The sequence below is a fragment of the Malaclemys terrapin genome, chromosome 2, assembly GCF_027887155.1.
Source record: "Malaclemys terrapin pileata isolate rMalTer1 chromosome 2, rMalTer1.hap1, whole genome shotgun sequence".
In the NCBI taxonomy this organism is placed as follows: Eukaryota; Metazoa; Chordata; order Testudines; family Emydidae; genus Malaclemys; species Malaclemys terrapin.
In genome coordinates this window covers 132,809,517-132,831,280 of record NC_071506.1, presented here as the reverse complement: position 1 = coordinate 132,831,280, position 21,764 = coordinate 132,809,517, and the positions used below count along the sequence as shown (strand labels likewise).

The 21,764-nt window shown below is 43.4% G+C and overlaps 1 protein-coding gene across 1 annotated transcript in view; it reads left to right on the top strand.

The window, feature by feature from the left end:
• Positions 1-21,764, top strand: part of BIN3 (bridging integrator 3) — a 54,130-nt gene that overhangs the window by 13,728 nt on the left and 18,638 nt on the right. Inside the window, exons 2-6 of the mRNA XM_054017361.1 lie at positions 5,823-5,871; positions 13,903-13,943; positions 14,476-14,537; positions 18,718-18,854; positions 19,429-19,469. Of these exons, the coding sequence (XP_053873336.1) occupies positions 5,823-5,871; positions 13,903-13,943; positions 14,476-14,537; positions 18,718-18,854; positions 19,429-19,469 (330 nt within the window). The remainder of the gene's footprint in view (positions 1-5,822; positions 5,872-13,902; positions 13,944-14,475; positions 14,538-18,717; positions 18,855-19,428; positions 19,470-21,764) is intronic.

The following is a 21,764-nucleotide window of genomic DNA, read 5'->3' as shown; positions in this document are numbered from 1 at the left end:
ACTCTGACAGCTGCTAATTTGTGCATCCCACTATATCAGGTAATAATATTATCCCCATTTTATGGATGGGGAAACTGAGGCACGGAGCAGTGAAATGGCTGGCCCAAGGCATCACGGCAATAGAATGTCCGAACTGGGATTAGAACCCAGGAGGAGTTATTGGCTCTCGGGCTCGTGCTCAGATTGTTGGAGCACATCTCTCTCTCTCTCTGCTGCCAGCAGCTTCTTTCAACTGCATTTCAAAGCTGCGGGTGTGTCAATTTATTTTAAAATCTCAGCTAAGATCAGTGGTTCTGATCTTCTTACTACTTCATTGCTTTATTCTTTCTGTTCTTCTTTCTTGTGTTGCTTTTTCACTGAGCCATATTAAACCAGGAAAATTGTCTCAAAATATAAAATAGCTTTTTTTTTTTAAATAAAAAAATAGACATTATATGAACCGGGTTTTTTAAAAAGGTTTTTACTGAGACAGACATAATTAGCCAACTGGCATCATGATGCTAATAGAGATACTTGCTGTTTCAAAGTATATTTGTAGCTTTGTTGAACATCCTGTTGACTTTCTTTTGCTATGAAAGAAAATAGTCTTTGTTTCTTCCTCTGTACACAGAACTTTTTGGATGTGAAAATCCTTTCCTTCCCAACTGAGATGGAGTTGAAATATCCTGTAGCTCACATCCCGCACTGCCCTTCATTGCATAAATGTAATGAGTAGTTTAAAGAAAAGTGAGCCATCTGAAACAGGATGGGCTGATCCCATTATCCATTAATTGACCTGAGCTTCTTGTTTTATTCTAGTTCGGCTCGAGAAGAAACGCAAGCGCTAAAGCAGACTATGTCAGTTCAGGTTAAAGGTAGGAGGAAGGAGTGATACAATTTAAGCTCAACCAGGCTACTCAGGTGCTGTAGAAGACCTGAAATACTCCCTCGGTCTGAGCCCGGATTCCTCCATCCCCTTCCATCCTGCAATTAGTTGTTACATAAACTACCAGTTGCCTGCACCCTCAGCTGCTGGTCTTTGTTGGTTTAGAACACTAGGATCCAAGCCTAGTATGAGTTGTGATTTAATCTGGTCAGTTTCCAGTATCCCTGTGTCAAGGCTGTATCCCCACTTTGAACTTTAGGGTACAATGTGGGGGCCTGCATGAAGACTTCTAAGCTTAACTACCAGCTTAGCTCTGGTCCGCTGCCACCATCTCAAGCTAATTCCCTTCCCTGGGAAGCCTTGAGAGAACTTCACCAATTCCCTGGTGAATACAGATCCAACCCTCTTGGATCTAAAACAAGGAGAAATTAATCATTCCCCCTCCTTCCTTTCACCAACTCCTGGTGAATCAAGATCCAAACCCCTTGGATCTTAAAACAAGGAGAAATTAACCATTCCCCCTCCTTCCTTTCACCAACTCCTGGTGAATCAAGGTCCAAACCCCTTGGATCTTAAAACAAGGAGAAATTAACCATTCCCCCTCCTTCCTTTCACCAACTCCTGGTGAATCAAGATCCAAACCCCTTGGATCTTAAAACAAGGAAAAATCAATCAGGTTCTTAAAAAGAAGGCTTTTAATTAAAGAAAAAGGTAAAAATCATCTCTGTAAAATCAGGATGGAAAATAACTTTACAGGGTAATCAAACTTAAAGAGCTCAGAGGACTCCCCTCTAGTCTTAGGTTCAAAGTACAGCAAACAAAGGGTACATCTACACTACCGGGGGGAGTCGATTTAAGATACGCAAATTCAGCTACGTGAATAGCGTAGCTGAATTCGATGTATTGCAGCCGACTTACCCCGTTGTGAGGACGGCGGCAAAATCGACTTCTGGGGCTTTTTGTCGGCGGCGCTTACTACCACCTCCACTGGTGGAGTTAGAGCGCCGATTTGGGGATCGATTGTGGGACGCGATAAATCGATCCCCGAGAGGTCGATTTCTACCCGCCGATTCAGGCGGGTAATATAGACCTAGCCAAAGATAAACACTCTAGTAAAAGGTAGATTTACAAATTGAGAAAACAAAGTAAAACTAAGACGCCTTGCCTGGCTATTTACTTACAAGTTTGAAATATGAGAGACTTGTTTAGAAAGATGTGGAGAACCTGGATTGATGTCTGGTCCCTCTCAGTCCCGAGAGCGAACGCGCTCCCAAACAAAGAACACAAACAAAAGCCTTCTCCCCACCCCAAGATTTGAAAGTATCTTGTCCCCTTATTGGTCCTTTGGGTCAGATGCCAGCCAGGTTACCTGAGCTTCTTAACCCTTTACAGGGAAAAGGATTTTGGAGTCTCTGGCCAGGAGGGATTTTATAGTACTGTACACAGGACAGCTGTTACCCTTCCCTTTATAGTTATGACACCCTGTTTTACTAGAGTTTACTTAGTTTTGTCATGCTCTTTAATGAAGACTGACAGTCGGTTTTTCCCCATGCTTCACACACTTTCCAGAGCGGCTGCCTTTTCTTAGGAAGCCCCCATACTTCATGAGATTGCAAAGCTGTATTGGGTAGAGAAGTCTGATTAAGTAAATGGTGAAAGGTCATGTTTTAGTAAGACAAGCTGGGCAAGACAATGTCTGTTGTTGGACCAACTTCTGTTGGTGGAAGGTACAAGCTTTCGAGCTATGCTGAGCTCTTCTTCGGCTTTGGGGAAAGGAAATCAAAATTTTGCACCTTCTACCTACAGAAGTTGGTTCAATAAAATATATTACCTAACTAGGGTTGCCAGCCCTCCAGGATTGTCCTGGAGTCTCCAGGAATTAAAGATGAATATTTAATTACAGATAATGTCATGTGATGAATCTCCAGGAATTCGTCCAACCAAAGTTGGCAACCCTATACCTAACTCACCTTGTCTCATATCCTGGGATCAGCACAGCTCCAAAACCACTGCAAACAAATGTTTAGAGACTCACACAACTATACCTATCTTCACTGCTTCTCTTTGCGTTTTCCAGCCGGCCACTCTGTCTATTGCAGATTAATTTGCTGGAGGCATCTCTGTTTGAATGGTCCTCTTTGGCTGGTGGTGTTTCAGAGCCTCTGTAAGGGGCCTGTATTTAAATTCTGTGTTTATTTCTGTGTTAACTAAGATTAATCATTAGCAACAGAGAAACAATTATCCCTAATCGTGCACAGTGCTAACTGTTCTTTGGCTGGGACTGTAAACTTTCTGGGGCTGGGACAATGTCTCTCTCTCTCTCTTCTGTAATACACCGTGCAATTCATGGTGCAACATGAATACTAAATAATGCATTCAAATGGGGTGCTGTTGGTGGAATTTCCCCCACCTCCTCTTATTGGTACAAAGTCACTCACCATAATATCTCTATTTAATGCCACATCTCTACTCGTGGATTTGAAGTGCTTAAGGCAGGGACTGGGAATAAGGATTCCTGAGTTCTATTCCTGTCTGCCATTGACTCACTTTGTGACCTTTGGTAAATCACTTAATTTCTCTGTGCATCAGTTTCCTCCATCTGTAAAATGGAGATAAAGATTCTGTGTTTGTAAGCACTCGGAGATCCTCTGTTGTAACGTCATGTAGAAGGGCAAAGTATTTAAAGGTGCGTTTGTTAGCTGATTACTTCAGCATGGTGTCAGTGATGCGTAGGACCTCAGGGTGCCACTCTAGTAGCTGCATGTTGTATATTTCACAGGAGATCAAATGGTTAAGCTTTGATTTATACATGCTTTCTTCACTTACTGCCAGCAATCTCCATCTTCCCGTGTTATGTTTCTATAGGAACTCCGGGCAATGCCTGCTGCAAGATATTATCAACCAGTCTCAGGCTGGGCACAGCAGGTCCAAATTCAGCAACGGTGTTGCATCTGTTTACACCGGGAGCTGTATTTGGTCCTAGTTTTCTTCTTCTCCATCCCACTGCTCCCCCTCAGTTCCCCAGTTTTGTTCCTGGCCTCTACCTGAGGGCAGTTACTGATGCAGATTTCACTGTCACAAATAACTAGCTCTAATGATAGATAGCACCTGGTTATACTGACTTCAGTTAGTATGACCAGTGCCCAGAGGGTAATAAGAGAGTCACCCCATTTTTATTGACTTTTTGCCCATGTAGAAAAAAGAAAAATCTTTAATTTCCTATTCCTTCCAGTAAGGCACCACAACCAGTTATTGACTGTTTCATTATATGCTAGACGATTGTTTGTTTATAGAAGAAGTGTGATTCATGGTTGCTGTGACTGCCAGTGGAACTGGAAGGGGTTAACAGCCTAAAATTACATCAGCCATGCTGGAGAACAATAAACAGGAAGTACTCCAGAAATTAAATTTAAACATTTGTGACTAATGTTGACTTTTACTCCATGGTCAGTTCAGGAGGTATGGATTGCAGTCTAGGTTTATTACTGGTTGCTAATTATACCATTGGTTTGACTATGATTGGCTGAAATGAAGCAAAGAGGGAATTGGGTCATTGGATGATCTTGTTTTTGCTGTCATTCCCATATTAAGTGTTGTCTCATATGGTGTGGTGTTTGTGGAGTGGTGCTTGCAGAGAGAAGTCTCTAACTGGTAGTTTAATCCTAAAAGTTAGTTGTTGTATATAAGAGAATTTACAAAACCGATAGGGTAATAACAGTGTTTTCACGGTTAAAAATAATCATTGGAAATCAGCGTAGTTTGAATTAAAACTTTCCTCAACAACCCTTCAACCTGTAAGTGAAACTGATTAGAGACATTTGTGAAACTGACTAGCCATTTTCACTCTGCAATACTGACAAAAATTAACTGGTTAAGAGATTAAATAATATAAACTAAATTAGATTTTTAAAATCAATTTTAGTAAAAAATGTGACAGTTTGTTACTGTTTGCACAGGACCATTAGGGGACTTCTGCACCTTCTGTTTTGCATGTGGTACAGAACATTGTTTGAGACAGGATACCATTCCTGGATAAGGCTATTCCTTTTTAAAAAATATGTAACTGAATTCTCCCCGTAGCTACATCAGCATAATATGCTGTAAACTGGGTTTAGTATAAACTGGGAACATTATGGACCATGAATTTTAACCAGACAACATAAATTAGTCTAATACATTGAAAGCAATGGCTGAATTATTGTGTTTTTATTACTTTGGTTATCAAGTGGGGAAAGAAACTTAATTATTTTAATTGCTTTATGACTATGACCACAACAATCTGACTGAGCCAAAAATGGATACATCGTGAGCACTCTTCACCTTCCAACTAGCTTATGGGGGATGGGGGGAATAGCTCATCCAGATTGTACTCACAACCATATTAAGGTTTTTAAGAATGAAGGCTGTTCAGCTGGCAGGTGAGCCATCGCTGCAGCTGTTGAAAGAAAAATCCTTTGAAGCAGCTCAAAACTCCAGACACTTGGGTGGTGGTTTTTGAGGGTCTTTCCCTTCCCCCCCTTTAATGTTCTCTTTGTAAATATTTGCAGTGTTTGATTCCTTCCTCCCCACCCCCGCCTCCCCTTTCAGATTTATTTTGAAATTTTGCACTACCTTCAGACCTCTGTGCTGCCAAGGAGTGCCTTGGACATCTAGAGCCCTTAGTTGTATTAATAGGACACTGACCGGAGGAAAAAGGGGGATTTCATTGCTGGAGACCCAGCTGGCACTGCTGTTTGGGAAGATCACTGATGCCAGAGCTGAAGCCGACTCCAAAGGGGGGTGTACTTTATCTTGAATGTAGTACCAGGATCTGGGATGTTATTCCACTGAAGCTGGCATCCAAAAATCCTTCTCTAAGAAAGAGCTTGGGGAACGTGTTTTTTGACATTGTCGCATGTGAGGCCAGCTATTCTTGTTCGCTTACATATTCCTTATCTCTCCCTCCTCCCTTTTCCAGGATTCCGTTCAAGATTGGGCAGCCCAAGAAACAGATTGTACCCAAGACAGTGAGTAAACCAATTCCCCCTTTTTAGATCCAGTCTGTGATCATGTGGCTGGTGAGTCAAGCCAGCACTTTGACTCGTCCCATTTTTGTGTGTGTATGTGGGAGGGGAGTGTGAGTGAGCAGAACCTGTTGCTGTGTTTGACCATCACATCCTTGCGCTGTGGGTGAGGGGGAGTCCCAGCTACATGCAGTATTTTGGTCTCGGGATCTGTTTTTTAAGGGAGGGGGCTCTTTCATTCTGGCACAGTTTTCCTAGGAGATGACTGAACATGCTTCCTTCCTTCCTTCTTTCAGCAATGGCTTGTTTGTTCATCCTTTCTGAGCAGATGGAGGAGGGGGAGTGGTTCAGATCGCTGAATATAACTGTTTCCAAAGGAAAGCTTATCAGAGGAGGCTGAGATGCTTAGTACTCAGGCATGAATTAATTTGTGCTGCACAGCATTTGCTTTAAAAGAAAATTAAAAAAGCATTTTGTATTCTGATGAATTTGAAAGTCCTTTCCCAAGCGCTGTTTCTTGCAGCTGGCTGTGGTATTTTCCCTGCTTAAGCAGATGGTCCTTGTCCTGTGAAAGCTGTAGTGCTCACAGTAGCAATCCCTGAATTAACCTGCGTACCTGCTTTAAAAGAAGCGTCCTGATCGCTAGTGTGACAGAGACATTGGCTTTATAATTATAACTGCATTGGTGAACTAATCCCCTGTACAGACTAACATTCCTGATCCTTCCTCAGTGGGACTCCCACCACTGCTAATTCCTTAGGATGCGTGGGTTTCTTGTATTACGGTGTCAAAGATGCTTTTTGTGGCGTGAAGTTTCCCCTTGAGACGGAGGGTTTACTCTGTCACTTCCCAATATTGATGAATTGTAATCTTTTATTTAAAGGATGGTGTCATTCTGTGGTGCTGCAGAACGACAGTTTTCTGCTTCTGCTTCAGACTGGTAGTGCAAAATTTAAGCAAGGGACCTTTTTAAAGAATGGCAATGTTGAAACCCTAATGAGGGCCTTTGACTCCTTTTCACTCTTCTGTGGTCTTCCCAAGTTCTAGTGCTCCAGACCTCATGTGTTGAATGCTGCTCTCTGCAAAGAAATACAACCCCCAGCCTCAGGCAAATCCACTGGATCCCTGTTTATTTCAAGATCCAGTTCAAACTTACCCTTTTTTTGTTTTTAAATCCCTCATTGACTTTCTCTATTGGATTGCAGAGATCCTGACTGTCTCACTTCCTTACTTGCTCCATCCACCTATCTAGCACTGGTTTCTTTTCTGCTGACGCAAGAGCCTTCTTCTACGCATCGCCTAAGTGTTTTTGGACATTTCCGCCCCATCTGATTTTTGTCTCTCATATGAGTACATAGTCTCTTTGTCTGCAGCTGTGAATTTCCCTTTCCCTGTGCCATAATGTATTGTTTAACTATGTAAAGTGTTTCAGGATGCAGTTTGTCTGAAAGACCTTATACTACATAAAACTGTGTTGCTGCACATAGTGCCACACACCAAGGTCTCCACTATCACCTCTGAAGCTAGCCCTCCTAATGGTAGAGCAGGAGCTCAGATTGAACGAGAGTTAATATTTGAACCTACCAATCTCCCTTGAGAATCTGACCTTCAGATTTACACTCCTCTTAGTTTCAGGGTATGGAAGTGACGGACTGCTTTGTAGCTAAGCTAGTTAGCATAGACCTCCGAGTTTACCTCCCCCTTGCAGGCTGAGACATTCCATCTGTGTGGGCTTTTGTGAACAGCAGTACAATCTGCTTTAGCTCTCCATTTTATTCCAGATGTTGGCCTCTGGAGGCTTCTGCAGGAAGTGGGAAGGTGTGGCATCTCCAGGGCTCCATCTAGAGCTCATCAGAAGGGAAGCGGTTATGCAGAGGATCTCCCACTCACAAGATTGTACCACAAAAAAAAAAAAAAAAAAAAAGGGCAGTTGTCAGAATTTAGCAGTTGGTTCCCACCAGAGCATGCTAATTCCAACACAGGGAGAGAGACAGAATCATTCTGACATGGCAGGCTTAGCTCACCAAAGCTTTTGTGATTAAAAGGCTCTAGTACTAGTAGGAGCACTGGAAAATAAGTTGACTGGGCTGCAGTAGGAATTAGTCATGACTCCTTGTGCCCACTCGCTGCTGATCCTTTGAAGAAGGGCAAAGTATCAGCCACCGTGTAGCTCTTTAGGTAGAAGGAAACCCCTGTAGGAAATATCAGCTGGTGAACTGAAGTGATCTCCCACCCCCCACACCCTCCGGCATGTCACTACTTTGTTTCCACCTAAACCTGGGCAAATCCAATTCCAGACGGAATAATCTCTCCCCTCCTCTTCCCCTGAAAAGAGCATCTGTCACTGAGCTTGTACAGAGGCGAGGAGATTGGGTGGGAGGATCTAATATACAGAAAGGACCTGCTGTCAGGGGAACGATAGAGGACATAGTAATGCAGCCCAATTAAACTGATGCCCAGCGATAGGACCTAAACCTGTTAGAATTATATCTGTGTGCAGAATGTTTATTATTTAAATCCAATACACAGTGGATGCCTCTTATAGTGGAGACAGTTCCCTTCTCTCTCCCCTTCCCCCCACCCCCAGGACAACTTCACTCTAAGCACAAGTTACACTGTTCAAGCTGCAGTGGAGTCCCAGCTAACTGAAGTTCATCTGGATCACCCTGGGGTTGTACCATGCTCTTCAGTGGGGACTGGGTCATCTGAGTTGGCAGGTGGCTGAAAAGAATTGCAGCTTGTGCCTCTCCACAGTGAGCTCTGAGCCTGGAGCACAGCCTCCCACCACTGCCAGGCAAAGCAGGGGAAGCCAGTCAGCTCATTTTCACTCTTGGAAGAGAGGAATTCAGAGCATAGCCGCCCCCAATAACCTTGGACGAGTTGGTCAGGGGTTCCCCACCTCAGTCTGCTCAATTCGGGGTGTATCCTTCGCCCACTGTGTTACTGGCTGACCTTGAGTGAGTTGGCTGTGCATGATTGGCAAAGTGTATTCCAGAGCTCACAAACCTGGGTTGTAGACTTCAGAGTCTGCTAGACCCTGCTCCCTTGATTTAGCCAAAGATTTTGGTGTTCCCTGAGACCTTTCGATAACTAAGCTTCATTAGAACAAGAATTCCATCCCAGCAAGTTTGCCATAATTAGTTTCCACTGCACATGACTAACATTTGAAATCTCTAATACCGGAGTAACAGCATTGGTGGGATGAAATTAACGGGCCTGGTGAATTAGGTGACTGTGTCTATTACACTCTCCCTTCCACCCCCTCTCATTAAAGCTGAAGCGGGGTGAGTCCCATCCCTCTAGCTGCACATGATACTCTTTGGGGAACTGCATAGGAGCAGCATTGCTTTTGTGCACTGCTTATCCACCCATAGCCTTACTTAGAAGATGGGTAGGTGTGGCTTGTGGTTTGTGAAGTCCACAAAATCCTAGTCATGGGTGTACAGGCTCGTATTCCGGCTTCACTTCATTTCAGGATTATTTTGGCTCAAGGTACTCGACTGTCAGACACAAAGGGGTTATTATGTCTTGTGCTAATTGTTCTGCTGCACCCAATTTATGCACACAACTTGCATTGTCTAGGTGGGATCTTCGTTGTGTTTGATGGGATGGCACATACCCAGCAGAAGTTTGTGGTTATAATAAAACGTTTGGCTTAACTACACAATTTTTTCTCTTCCCTCTTGTTGCCAAGTCCCATTAAGGGAGTCTGAGTCCAATGAAATGATGCCATGTGGAAATCAAATAGCACCCTTCCTCCAGGAGAGTAAGAAGGCTCTTCACAGTACTGCCTTTCCATCCTCTTGTGGTGCTCATTGGTCTTGCATCATTTCCTCTCTACCACATTGCTGATTACAACAGCCCCTTTGAGTTACAAAGATTCTATCATGGCTGGAAAGCCCAAAGTTCGACCCCTTCTTGGATTTGTTACAAAGTCAATGTAATTCACTGGGGGGTTTTAAAGAGCACTTCAGTTAAAAGTCCTAAGTCTGCACTCGGGAGCAATCTTACAATAACTAACCAATGTGCATGGAACAAAAAGCATTTCAGTAAGGAGAACAGATTTTGGTTTCAAGCTTCCAAAAGTGAGTGAGGTGGGTTGGAGGGAGGAATTATTTGAATGTGGAAACTTACCTAGATGGTTTCTTTTCTTCAAAGTACCTCTAGTGCTCATTATTTTTAACTTGGTAACTCTATCAGTAGCTTTTTGTTTTACGTGTCAGATGCCTACGGCCATTAAGTTTCCAGGCTGGTGAAATCTAAGTGAGAGCTGAAGCTGCTGGGTACTATGCATAACGTGCTTGGTGTACTGTTACCTTGCCCTCGCAGCCCACTGCATTTGTCTCTTTCATCCACCTGTTGCATCTTTACATAAACCCGGATTGTGAGCATTCTGGGGCAGGGACTTATTTGTGTCGCATGATGGTCCATGAGTCTCAGTTGGAGTCTCTGGGTGCTACTGTAATAGAAATAATAATTAATAGTAGCTAGCAGAGGCACATGGGTGTGCAGAATGCAGTGACTGGTAGCCAACTGTTACTGTGGGGGTGAAACAAGACTAATGCTTGGGCAGCTGTCTCTGTATAAATGTCATTGGGGATGTGAGTGGGGAGGGGTGTTTGATGTGCTGCCTTGTGAAGAAGAGGATTCAGTCCCTAATATGCAGAGTGCACACAAGACGACTAGGCAGGGAACCCAAGAAAGATAGGGCAGGATGAGAGTTTGAGGAACACGTGTACTCCACATAGAAAAGTAACTTCTGTGTGAGAGTTGTGGCCTCTCTCATGTCAAATAGACTGAGATGCCTTTGTTTCACCCCCAGGCACTGCAGGTAGAGGGGAGAATTGAACAATAATGGGTAAATCAGCAAATGTCAGGAACCGCTCAGCATCTTTACATTCCGTTTCATCCCGAGCCTCCCCACCCTTTGCAACTAAGCCTAGAAAGAACTGACCAAATGAAAGGGAAATTCTTCTGAATAGTACATCTGCAACGGGATGGAGCTTCATGCTGAGAACAGGGGGGGAAATACCATCAGCCGTCAAAGGACTCGAGCCTGAGTCATGTCGGCCCCCTTTGGTTTGCAACCAGGACAGTTCACACAGACATATAAATAGAATGCAATAGTCTGGGGTTATTTTTACAGCCGGAACAACCATAGAAATATAGGGTGATTTTACTATGTGCTGGTTACCTGACCTGAAGGCACCAGCTGTCGTGGATTTTTGCAGAGCTGTGAACCAGGCATTGGCTATGCAAGCTGCCCCCTCATTGATCCACCCTGTCCTGGAGGGACCAATTTTAGCAGCGAGAAAGGGAGATCAGTCTCTGGAGCTTTTCAGTCTACAGAGACAGCCAGCGTGGGTGCCAGTAGTGGTGGTCTCTGTTGGCCTGGACTCATATCCCCTTGGAATTTGACCGAAGCTCACCAAACTCACTACCCACCAAACAGCCATCAGATTGCAGTGACTCAGTCACTACTGACTTTGGGTGGATTTGAACCTGCAAACTCAGAAGATTTTTAAGAAAAGGGGATTGCAAAAAATGAGGGTGACATTTACACCTGTAGGTCTCCACTTTAAAATGTTGGCCTTATAGCAATTGGAATTGAAAACCAAGGGGGGGATTTTATTAAATGTGTTGTTTCTGTAGCTATATTTTGTTGCTGTGAGTCTCGGTCTCAAATGCCTGGAGCAGCATGGAGTACGTTTTTAAAAAAAATACTCTGGTTCATTCTAGTCTTGGCTGTGTGCAACGCTTTGCTGCTTGTTTAATAGCGTGGCAGCTTAACCACGAAAAAGAACCCAGTTTTGATCCCATAACAACAAAAGTACACGTTTACTCTTGGCTGGTCAGTTGAAATCCATGTGCTTTATTTGGTTGATAAGATGTGGAATGAATGTTTAAGTATGTGTTAAAACAGTCCACCTGGAATGAAAGCACCATGGAGTATCGTAGCTCATTGGAGATTTTCTGTCAGACAGCAGATTGGAATAGAAAATCATTGATGTCATATTTGGAGAATACTTCTCTGCTTGGGTGATTTTTTTTTTAGCTTGTATACTCTTTGGGCCAGTGACTCTATCTTCATCTCTTTGGAAAATGCCCAGCACGCTGAGAACTGCAATTAAAATAATAAAATTGTTTTCTTTTCACCCCATGGTTTGGTGGATTTGTTTGCAATAGGGCCATGTATTAGAATTTGGGGGGCATGGAGAACCAGTGGTATCTTGAGGCTTAGAAGGGGGCCATTGGTTACCTGAGCTGATGGAGACAGAGGGTATGGTACAGAGAATGTGTAGTTTCATAGGAAGTGATCAGAAAAGAAGTGCTTAAATACAAAATTACCAATCTTTGGGACAACTGCAGTAGTTAATCTGACTAAGAACTCAGCTGTAGCAGCCAGTATCTACTGCCACCCCTTCAGTTGTGCATTCTCTAATGGAGCTTAAACTGCTTCAAACCCAGTTTCAAGTCTAAGGCTTGGAGCAGTCCGGATTCTGTGGTGGATTAGAACCTATGGATTAGAATGGGAGTTGGGAGGAGTGCTGGGGCACATCACACAGGCAAATCATAAGGGAAAAGGAAGAGGCCTAGAATACCAGTTACTGAAGCCCGAAGAACCGATATTAGTGACATGGAAATACAAAATAGTTGCATGCAGAGAAGATAGATACTTAATAATCGGCAAAGGGGAGTGTGGAGTCATTTAAATTTGGTGTCAGAGGAGAGAGGGGCATGCCCCAGGTCCCGTTCTCCATTACCATGGGTGAACATATGCACACAGTGTTTCTGGACCCCCGAGCAGAAACATTTCTCATATGACCTGCTCTTCTTCTGTAAACACCGAGCAGGGCTGTGTAAAACGGACAGTACTGCATGTGTGTTCATGTGTCATTATACCTGTTGGGCTGCCACCTTTGTGTGCTTTTGGAACGGCTCCATTTATTTTGTCAGTTTCCAGTTCATGTGCCCTAGCATGTCCTCAGAGTGAACTGACACAGCTGGTGGCAATGACTTTTTCTCTAAAATGGTCTGGTCTGTCTAGTAACAGAAAACACAGGTGTCACTTCTACTTTTGGGAAACGCTATAGCACCCACTTACTTGGGTCCATTGGGTATTTCTTGAATACCAATTTCACTACACAGAATACACTACACTCATATCTCCACCTTTCGATATTTCCCCTGATGCCTTAGAATGAAACTCAGAACTTTAGAATTTTGCTGGTGCAGGAAGATTCATGATGTTTCCTGATCTGAAACCCCAGTGAGCACTTTGGAACTAAATTAGGAGGAACCACCAAAAGTTTTGTTATTTAATACTCCAGATACTTTCAAGGTTTTAGGCTTCAGATCTTATTTGGGTCTTATATAGTTTACAAGCTAAACAAGTTCTGTATTTAGATTGTAATATCATCAGGGCAGGAACCTTGGGTAAAATTTGCAAAAGCATCCAAGTGATTTAGAAGTCCAGTGAGACTTAGCCCATGTCTGTGCTCCGGGCACTACAGTGGCACACTACAGCTGTGCTACTAAAGCACTGTATTGTGGATGCTTCCTACATCAATGGAAAATGTTTTTCCATCTATGTAAATAACCCACTTTCCTGAGCGGCGGCAGCTGGGTTGACAGAAGAATTCTATTGACCTAGCCACGTCTACACCCGGGACTAGATCTGCTTAACAGTGGCTCTCAAAGGTGTGAATTTTTACCACCCCTGAGTGATGTAGCTAGATTGATCTAAATTTTAAGTACAGACCAGGCCTTAGGGCTCCTAAGTGCTTAAAACTCTTTTAAAAATGGGACTTAGGTGCTTTTGAAAATGTTACCCATTATCCTCATGTTTGTCTCTAAAGTGCCTTGCATGCCGTTGACACTATATAAATAGTAATAGCTTGACATGTATCTGTTGATATTTGCAGATCATTCCAGTTCATATTTCCGCTGGAAGGACAGGGGCCTGGGTGGATTTTTTTGAATTGTGCTCTAATGTGTTTGAGCTGATGTGGTTTCTCTTTCTCCTTCCCCCAGGTGGAGAGAGACTTCGAAAGGGAATATGGGAAACTTCAGCAGTAAGTGTTAACCAGTTTGGGGATGATCATGGATCTGCTTTTCACCCAACTTAGTCTTATTGCATCTTTCCTTGTGTGGCTCAGCAGCTTGTTCTCCCGCTGAGTGCATTGTAATTTTGTGATGGTTTAGATCGGTGTTTCTCAGTCAGTGGGTTGCAACCTGTGGGGCGTCATGAGGTACTGACAATTTTATTACAATTCTAAAGCAAAGAAAATAAAATGTCCAGAATATTTTCAAGGAGTCCAAAACCATCAACGTTTGTAAGGTCTAATGTTGTAGTTGTAGTAACTGTTATATTGTATGGACCTATATCTGATATGTTTACTATAAAAGTAAGAATAAAAACGTAAGGGTCATGTGGAGATGTGGGAGGTCACTTGAAATTAGTTATATGGTTAAACAGCATTATACGTAATAGAAACGTGTCCAGTTGCCTTTTAACTACCAGCTGGCCTGTTGGCATAGTTGTCATGTATATGTTTGTTTATCTTTTAAAGATTCAGAATTTAGTCTTACTCTTTCCTATTTCAGGCTGGAAGATCAGACTAAGAAACTGCAGAAGGACATGAAGAAGAGCACAGATGCAGATGTGGGTATGTAACAATGTGAGGCACAGACTGGGAATCAGGCCATTCAAAGAGTAAGTGACTTTCTCAGGGTCATAGGAAGCCTGTGACAGTGCTGGAGACTGAACCCAGATCGCTTGAGTTCCAGTTCAGTCCCTTAGGTACAAGACAGTCCTCTTGAGGGCTCCTAAACTATTACTTACCCAGAGTCATATAGTGAGTCCATTGGCTGAGCCAAGAATAGAACCTCATTCTCCTGAGCCCCCGCTTGCTGTGTGACCTTGGCCAAGTCTCTTCACCTCTCTGTGGCTCAGTTTCTGCCTTTGAAAATTTGGGATCATTCTTATTTATATTAGGGTAGCGACTGAAGGGCCCAGCTGAGAATGAGGCCCCCTTGGATTGGTCACTGTATCCTCACATAGCGAGAGACATTGTAAAGCACTATGTAAGTGCTAAGTGTGTGCATTTCATTTATATCACTTTGCCAACTTAATGGCTCACATGTAAGAGTAACCCTGCAAGTTCTGCCTAATAGTTGGCTTGGTCTTGCTGCAGTGGGCTATATAGGAAGCAATAAACAAGTAGTCTCTTCATGTCACTGCCCCAGCTGTTTGCTTCTGCGAGGTCAGAGAGTGACATCTGCTGTGCAGGTGTGCGTCCCTCATGCCCATGGGGTCCTGCTGCTCACTTAGCAGTTTCTCCAGTAGGAACCCAATCTAACCGCATCACACAATACAGGGTTTAAACAAACATGGGTAAGATGAAAAGACTAGACAATCTGAAGGAAGAGACACTAGGGGAAGTGGAGATTAGTGATTGTCAGTTACTGAAGCGAGCTGAGCAGCCTTCTGGAACATGCAGAAAAGAGCTGTTTTAAACAGAGATGGCTTTTTTGCAGCACAGAGTTTGGAGCAGTCTCTATTTTTATTGGCCCACTGGGCGTTGGAGCCAAGTCAAATTACATGAGTAGGCAGGTGAGGGCTGGTCCAATCTCCATAAGCACCTCACGGTGACTTGATTTATAAAGAGACAGGTATGCTAAAAAGAACCCACATTTTGCTGCCTGCCAGCAGTAGGGCAGGAGGATACAGAGCTACACACACAGCACCATCATCACCGGGGGGGAGGGATAGCTCAGTGGTTTGAGCATTGGCCTACTAAACCCAGGGTTATGCGTTCAGTTCTCAAGGGGGACATTTAGGGATCTGGGTCAAAAATCTGTCTGGGGTTTGGTCCTGCTTTGAGCCGGGGTTGGACTTGATGACCTCCTGAGGTCCCTTCCAACCCTGATATTCTATGTTTCTATCATAGATATGAACAACAAATGCTGTAAGAAAAAAACCCTTCCAAGGTGAAAGCTTCTCTCCCTGGGACATTAGTCATTATCAGGGCTCCTCTGGCAAGTTTTTCCTTGTAAAGGATTCCCCTCCCCTCCCTTTCAGTGGGTGTTTTTATATGGAGCATTTCAAGCCCCAGAGGAGCTGTGGGAGGACTCTCCTTTTCCGTTCTGCTTCATGGCAGGGTTGCAAATTAGCCCAGGCCCTGTCCAGATCCGGTATGAGCTGATTTCTTATTTAAAGGCATGAAATCCTGAATAAGGGGAGAATTTTAAACTTGGTGCCAGTGAATAAAGAGTGTCCCAGTCCATAGAGGATGGAGAACAGATGCCTGAACAGGCATTCAGGCCCTCTGGAGGCTTCCCTCGCCCCGCAATATCTGAGTAACAGAGAGATGAAGAGATAACTGTAGTTAGTTAGCTAATGTGTAGTTCCCATGTCCAGCAGAAGTCTGGCAGTGCATCAGCTCTGCTGCTGTTCCTCCTAGTGTCTTATTTCTTCCATTGTATCTGAGTGTCGAGGGGGTTGATTGTTCACTCTGACTGTAAACATTCGCCAGCACGTTTGACCTAGTCAGCCCAGTCCATGTTCTGCCAACAATAGATACACACTCTGAAATAAGCGGACACTTTCTCAGATGCACCAGTTTTCCTGGGAGACTTGGATGCTGCCGTGCCAGTTTTAGCAGCATGGCTGGAAAAGGTGATTCAAACCTCAGTAAGAATTACCTGCAACACTTGCTGTGCTGTGGTTGAGGGTCACTCAGCATCTCCATCACTTGTCTCCTTTTCCAGAGAGGAGGTGGCTTTAAGAAGCAGGGATTTTTTTATTTTTTTTTTTTGTAATAAAAGTCCTCTCTTTTTGAAATAAAATATAACTGCCTCATTAGACCACAAATCCTGCTCTGGATTTGGTGTGTAGATGGATGCTGTCTTAAGTATACAATGATAGCTTTATCTTGCTTTGAATAACCAGCGATGGCCTACGGTCACTTTTTCTAATATTAATAATACTCAGCACTTTAAATTTGCAAAGTACCATGCAAACATTTAACCACTTCCTCCACCAAGTCTCCTCCTTCCCCCTGTTGTACAGATAATGACACGGTGGTACAGAGAGGAGAGAAATGACTTGCCCAAAGCCACACAGCAAATCAATGGCAGAGTAGGGACTAGAACCCACGAATCTTGATTCCCAGCCTCTGAGAATCTGTCTGACTATTGTCTGCCATCACTCACTATCCTAATTGTATTAAGTCCCAGCGCTCTGCATTTTGGGGGCACATAGTAATTTCTTTTCCAGCTAAAGAGTTCTACTGTTTTTCGCCCAGTCCTGTTTTGGCACAAATCCTTCCTCAGATGTGGTCTCACGTGAGGTTTCTGTCCCATCTGCCTAAAGGTTTAAATGTTTAAACCCTTAATGTTTGAATAATAGTCGGATACGGTAGCTTTGTTATTCCATAGTGAGTGTCTCATTCTGGACTGAGCTTTCCAGCCATCGGAACATGAATTCTGAGATTTCTGTATAATTGCGTATAACCTTTAAATCAGAGCATTTAGTCTCTTGATTTGTGATCTTAAGCCCCATCACTGAGGATGACTTTAATTCAGACATTAAAAGTTTGTACAGTGATAGTCTTTAAAAAGCTCCTCTGTGCTACTGTACAAAAGAGTTTGGCCTTCAGATCCTTAACTGGAATAACTTATAGCAACATTACTGGGAAAAGAGAGAGAGATTTCTGGATAGTTATGCTCTTTTTACTTACATATTGGCTTTTCTGTTTTATTCATTTTCCTACGTTATATTCCAGTTATTTACCGTGAATGTCGTTCAGCCTGTTGCTGTACGAACTCTTCATTGATCTCGCATTTTATCCTTCTACAGTGGTGTGTGTGGGGAGGACGCTGCAGGGTCTTTGTCCTGAATTTTCTTCGTTGAAAAATGAGGCCAGTTGGTTGGATAGAAAAGAAGAAATGCTTGTAAATCTAAAAGAAAGCAAAAGGGTCTTGATGCAATTAAAGTTGCATCTGAGTTCAGTGGTGGTCCCGGGGGTCCCTTCTAGCCTTAAATTCTGTGACTCTCTGGTGGCCAAGTGGCCAGTTCACAACTGCCACAGCAGATGGCCCTCTTGTTGGCCGTCTCAGCAGAGAGGTCTTTGCCTATGGAGGGGTGTGCTGAGGACCCATTGCTGGGAAATGGTTCCCTCTGGAAGAAAACTCAGGCTCATTGGTGACAAGCTTGCACTACTTCTGCTCATGCTGTACCTGTTTTGCAGGCGAATAAAGATCTTCCTTCTCCAGGCCTGTCAGTCTGGCCCCTTTCCCCCAGCACTAAATCCACTTAAAATATGTATCTTTGTAAAGCTTTTTTGGAAGACTTAATGGACTGTGCTTTTTCTCATTGTGGAGGAGCTACAATGAGACAGAGCAATGCTTAATAGTCTGTTAAAAAAAAGCAAATGTATAAAAAAATGTCAAAAAAGCTGTCTACATTATTTTTAAAAGAAAGTTATGCTTTTGTTAGTCTGGTATTATTTCTGGCAGCATCGCATCTTGCATTTAAATGGTCCATATTTAACTTGTATAAAAACTATTCTCTCAGTGTTTACATGAAAAAATCAGTACCTCTCTCTTAATCTTCTCTCTTAACCTCCAACTTGTGTCCCTGGAAAGTTTAGGTGCTGAACTAAGTGCCTTAGTGGCTGAAGATTTAGGTTTGTGTCCCAGACCGTCTTTTGTAGAACTGGGATAATGAATTAGTTCCAGCAAACCTGGATTATTTTGCAAGTGCCTGTCCTGTTATGCAACTCCGTGTCACTGACGGACCTTCTCTTCTTCTTTTACATGCTCTTGGGTCCCATCGTACTGCAGCCATGTCGAAATCAGCCGTGAAAATCTCTTCAGACCTGTTGTCCAACCCGCTCTGCGAGCAAGACCCCAATTTCCTGACAATGGTAACAGCCCTGGACACTGCCATGAAGAGAATGGACTCTTTCAACCAAGAGAAGGTGAGTGTGGGTTTTACTGAAGTGGGGAGGAGGAGGGGATGGGAACTTGTGCTCTGTGTGTGTGTGTGTGTATCTGCTCCATATAGGTGAACTCTCCCCTACCCCTTCCCTTTCTTCTCTCAGCCTAGGAGGGCCCCCAGATTAATTTATCATATCCTGGGACACTTCAGATGAAAATGGATGCATGTGCCTCCACCTGGAGCCTATCAGGGCTAGTCCTTAAACTGACTAGAGAGAGTTCTATAGAGTAACATGAGGTCCTTTCTCTCATCCCCACTCCACGGAGGACCAAGTGCGCTGCCCTCACAGCATGTCCTGTCTTTGCTGGTTTGGGAGCACAGGACCAGAGTTGTGTCCCAGTGCTGCCAGTTGCATTGGAAACTTCATTTCAGCTCCAGAGCACAGGAGGTTGTGGGGTGAGGATTTGATGAAGATGATGATGATGTTGTTAATTTGTACTCTGGTAGCACCTCGAGGCCTGAGCCCTAGTATGGAAGATGCTTCACAAATGTATAACTTAGTTCAAACAGGTTTCTTCAACATTTGTTTGTAACAATCTCTTTTCTTCCAATAGGTGAACCAAATCCAAAAGACGGTGATAGAGCCCTTGAAAAAGTAAGTAGCAGCATTTTCCTATGAGCAGAATCAAGTGCTCTCAATAGTCAAGTTCCTTAGAGATGTGCATCATTTAAAGGGACAGTGTCAGGTTTAAAATCATAATCCTTCCAAAAGCAAATAATCTTTCACAGCCTCCATACAAGAAGGTATCGTCCCTATTTTACAGTGAGAAGACCGAGGCACATGGGGGTTAAGTGATTTGACCAAGTCCAGGCTGTTAGCCTCTGGCACAGCTGGAAAAAGAGCCCGAATCTCTTAGTTCCTGATCTTGTACTTCAATCTGACAAATGCACTTAACTGTGTTTCACAAAACACCTGAAGTTATTAAAAACTTGAAAGCACTTAAAACATCCAGTCTATCTCCATCTATGCTGTTGGTTACTTGCTACATTTTGCTGGGCTTGAAGGAGGAAAATGGACTAGTCAGTTTCATTTGCTTTCTAATCCGTTTCAGTCTCTGGTCCTTAGGAAGTTGCAGTGCAGTCTAATGCATTGCTGCCGCTTTGGGGCTACAGATGCTAGAGGTGAATGTTTCCTTTGGAAATTTAAAAAAGGGAATTTTCAGAACTATTTTGTTCCTCTTAATTTTAGTTAAAAGCGTTTTTTCAACACCTAAATTTTGGGCCAGATTTGACCTGCCAGTGTCCCTGAAATTTGTTCAAGGAGAAGCTAGGAAGTAAAGACCTCACACAGAAATATACATGGCATGACGTATCACAGTCAGATAAAAGCCTTGAAGGAACTGAGTCTGTGAAGCTCCGCAAAAGCATCCCACCGAGCCTTAGCAGAGCCGGTGGATTTTGGCACTGAGTCAGTGTTTGGTGCTCACCATGGAGGCAGGGATTTAATAATGAATCCATTGGCATAGAAGCCACCCACTGACTTATTTTCTATAGACAATTTCCTTCGTTGGGGGGAGCAGGGGGGGAAGGATCCCATGAGGATCAGACCATGAGTCACCTGACCCTCTGCTGCCATGGGAGGGGGTTGAATTTGGTGCTGTTTCTTTCCATGAGCTGTAGAGCTTACATGAAAAAGCTGGTCTTCCTAGGAGTTGTTTGCTTCTCTAGGGCCTGATCCTGCACCCACTAAAATCAATGCCAGAATTTCCATTGGCTTCAGTCAGTCCAAGCTCAGAGGCTGAACACACTGGTCTGCAGTCACTTGACATTTTGGTTCCTTTACCTTGAGAATACCACCTCCCCTGTTGCCGGATCACTGCATTCCCGCCACACTTTGCTAATGGCAAGAAGTTACCTTGTGTCTTACAGTGTGTCATAACCCACTGATGCATCGTCTCTGTAGGGATCTTGTCATCCATGGAACTCTTAAATGTTCATTTCTGTGCAAGTCCCACCAGCGTTGGCAGGAGTTGTAAGTGAGACTATACCCCTAAAAGTTAAAGGAGAATTTCATTTAGTGCAGCAAAATGTCTTCAGAAGTCCCCAGATTCTTTATTTTATTACAATAACAGAGAGAGAGAGAGAGAAACGAAAATCATTTGACTTTAATAAGACAGTAAGTGATGCAAATTGCTGAATAACAATTTTAGTTTACATTTGACATCTGGGGTTTGGATGGTGGTGGTTTTTTTGCTTATTGTTGTTTAATCCCAAGTCTGAAAGTAAACCAACGTATACCACTCTGTGCATAGGGCTGCCCTGGATTTTTATTGTGGGGGGGCATACTGACTTGAGTTTTGCTTTTGTGGCTTACACTATAACCAGATATTCTTGATTATTAAAAAAAACAAACCTCCTATGGTGGAGTTGTGTTGCTTGTTAGGTAGATAGCCCTCAGCATGAAAGATACAGCAACTTTGTCTTCTGGCATTCTATTAAAACCGTCTCATTTAATTGTCAAGAAATAGATCTTAGCTTAAACTAGCCAGGTGGGTTCCATGTGACTGTCTTTTTGTTCTGGACCTAGCACAGCGAGGTCCTGGTCCCTGGCTGGGGCTCCTAGGTGCAACAGTACTGCAAATAATAATAATCATGTATCCATATAAGAAAGCTCCCTTCCATCCCGCCTTGAGTTCTGAGGTAGCCAGCTTTCAGGCTAAGTAGATTCAGGCCAAGTCATTGTTTGCGTGCAAGAAGTCTAGAGAAATTCTGGAATCGCACTGAAAGCAGTGTTGGTGATTCAGCTGACATTCTTCCTTTGGCCTCCAGAGTTGTGGTGGTGAGCTCTGTGTGGTGATGAGATGTAAAACACAATTCCTGACCACTTGTCATTAAAGCACTTTTGTAGGATTTACGGTTGTTTACCCCAGTGTCCTGACTACAGATTCCA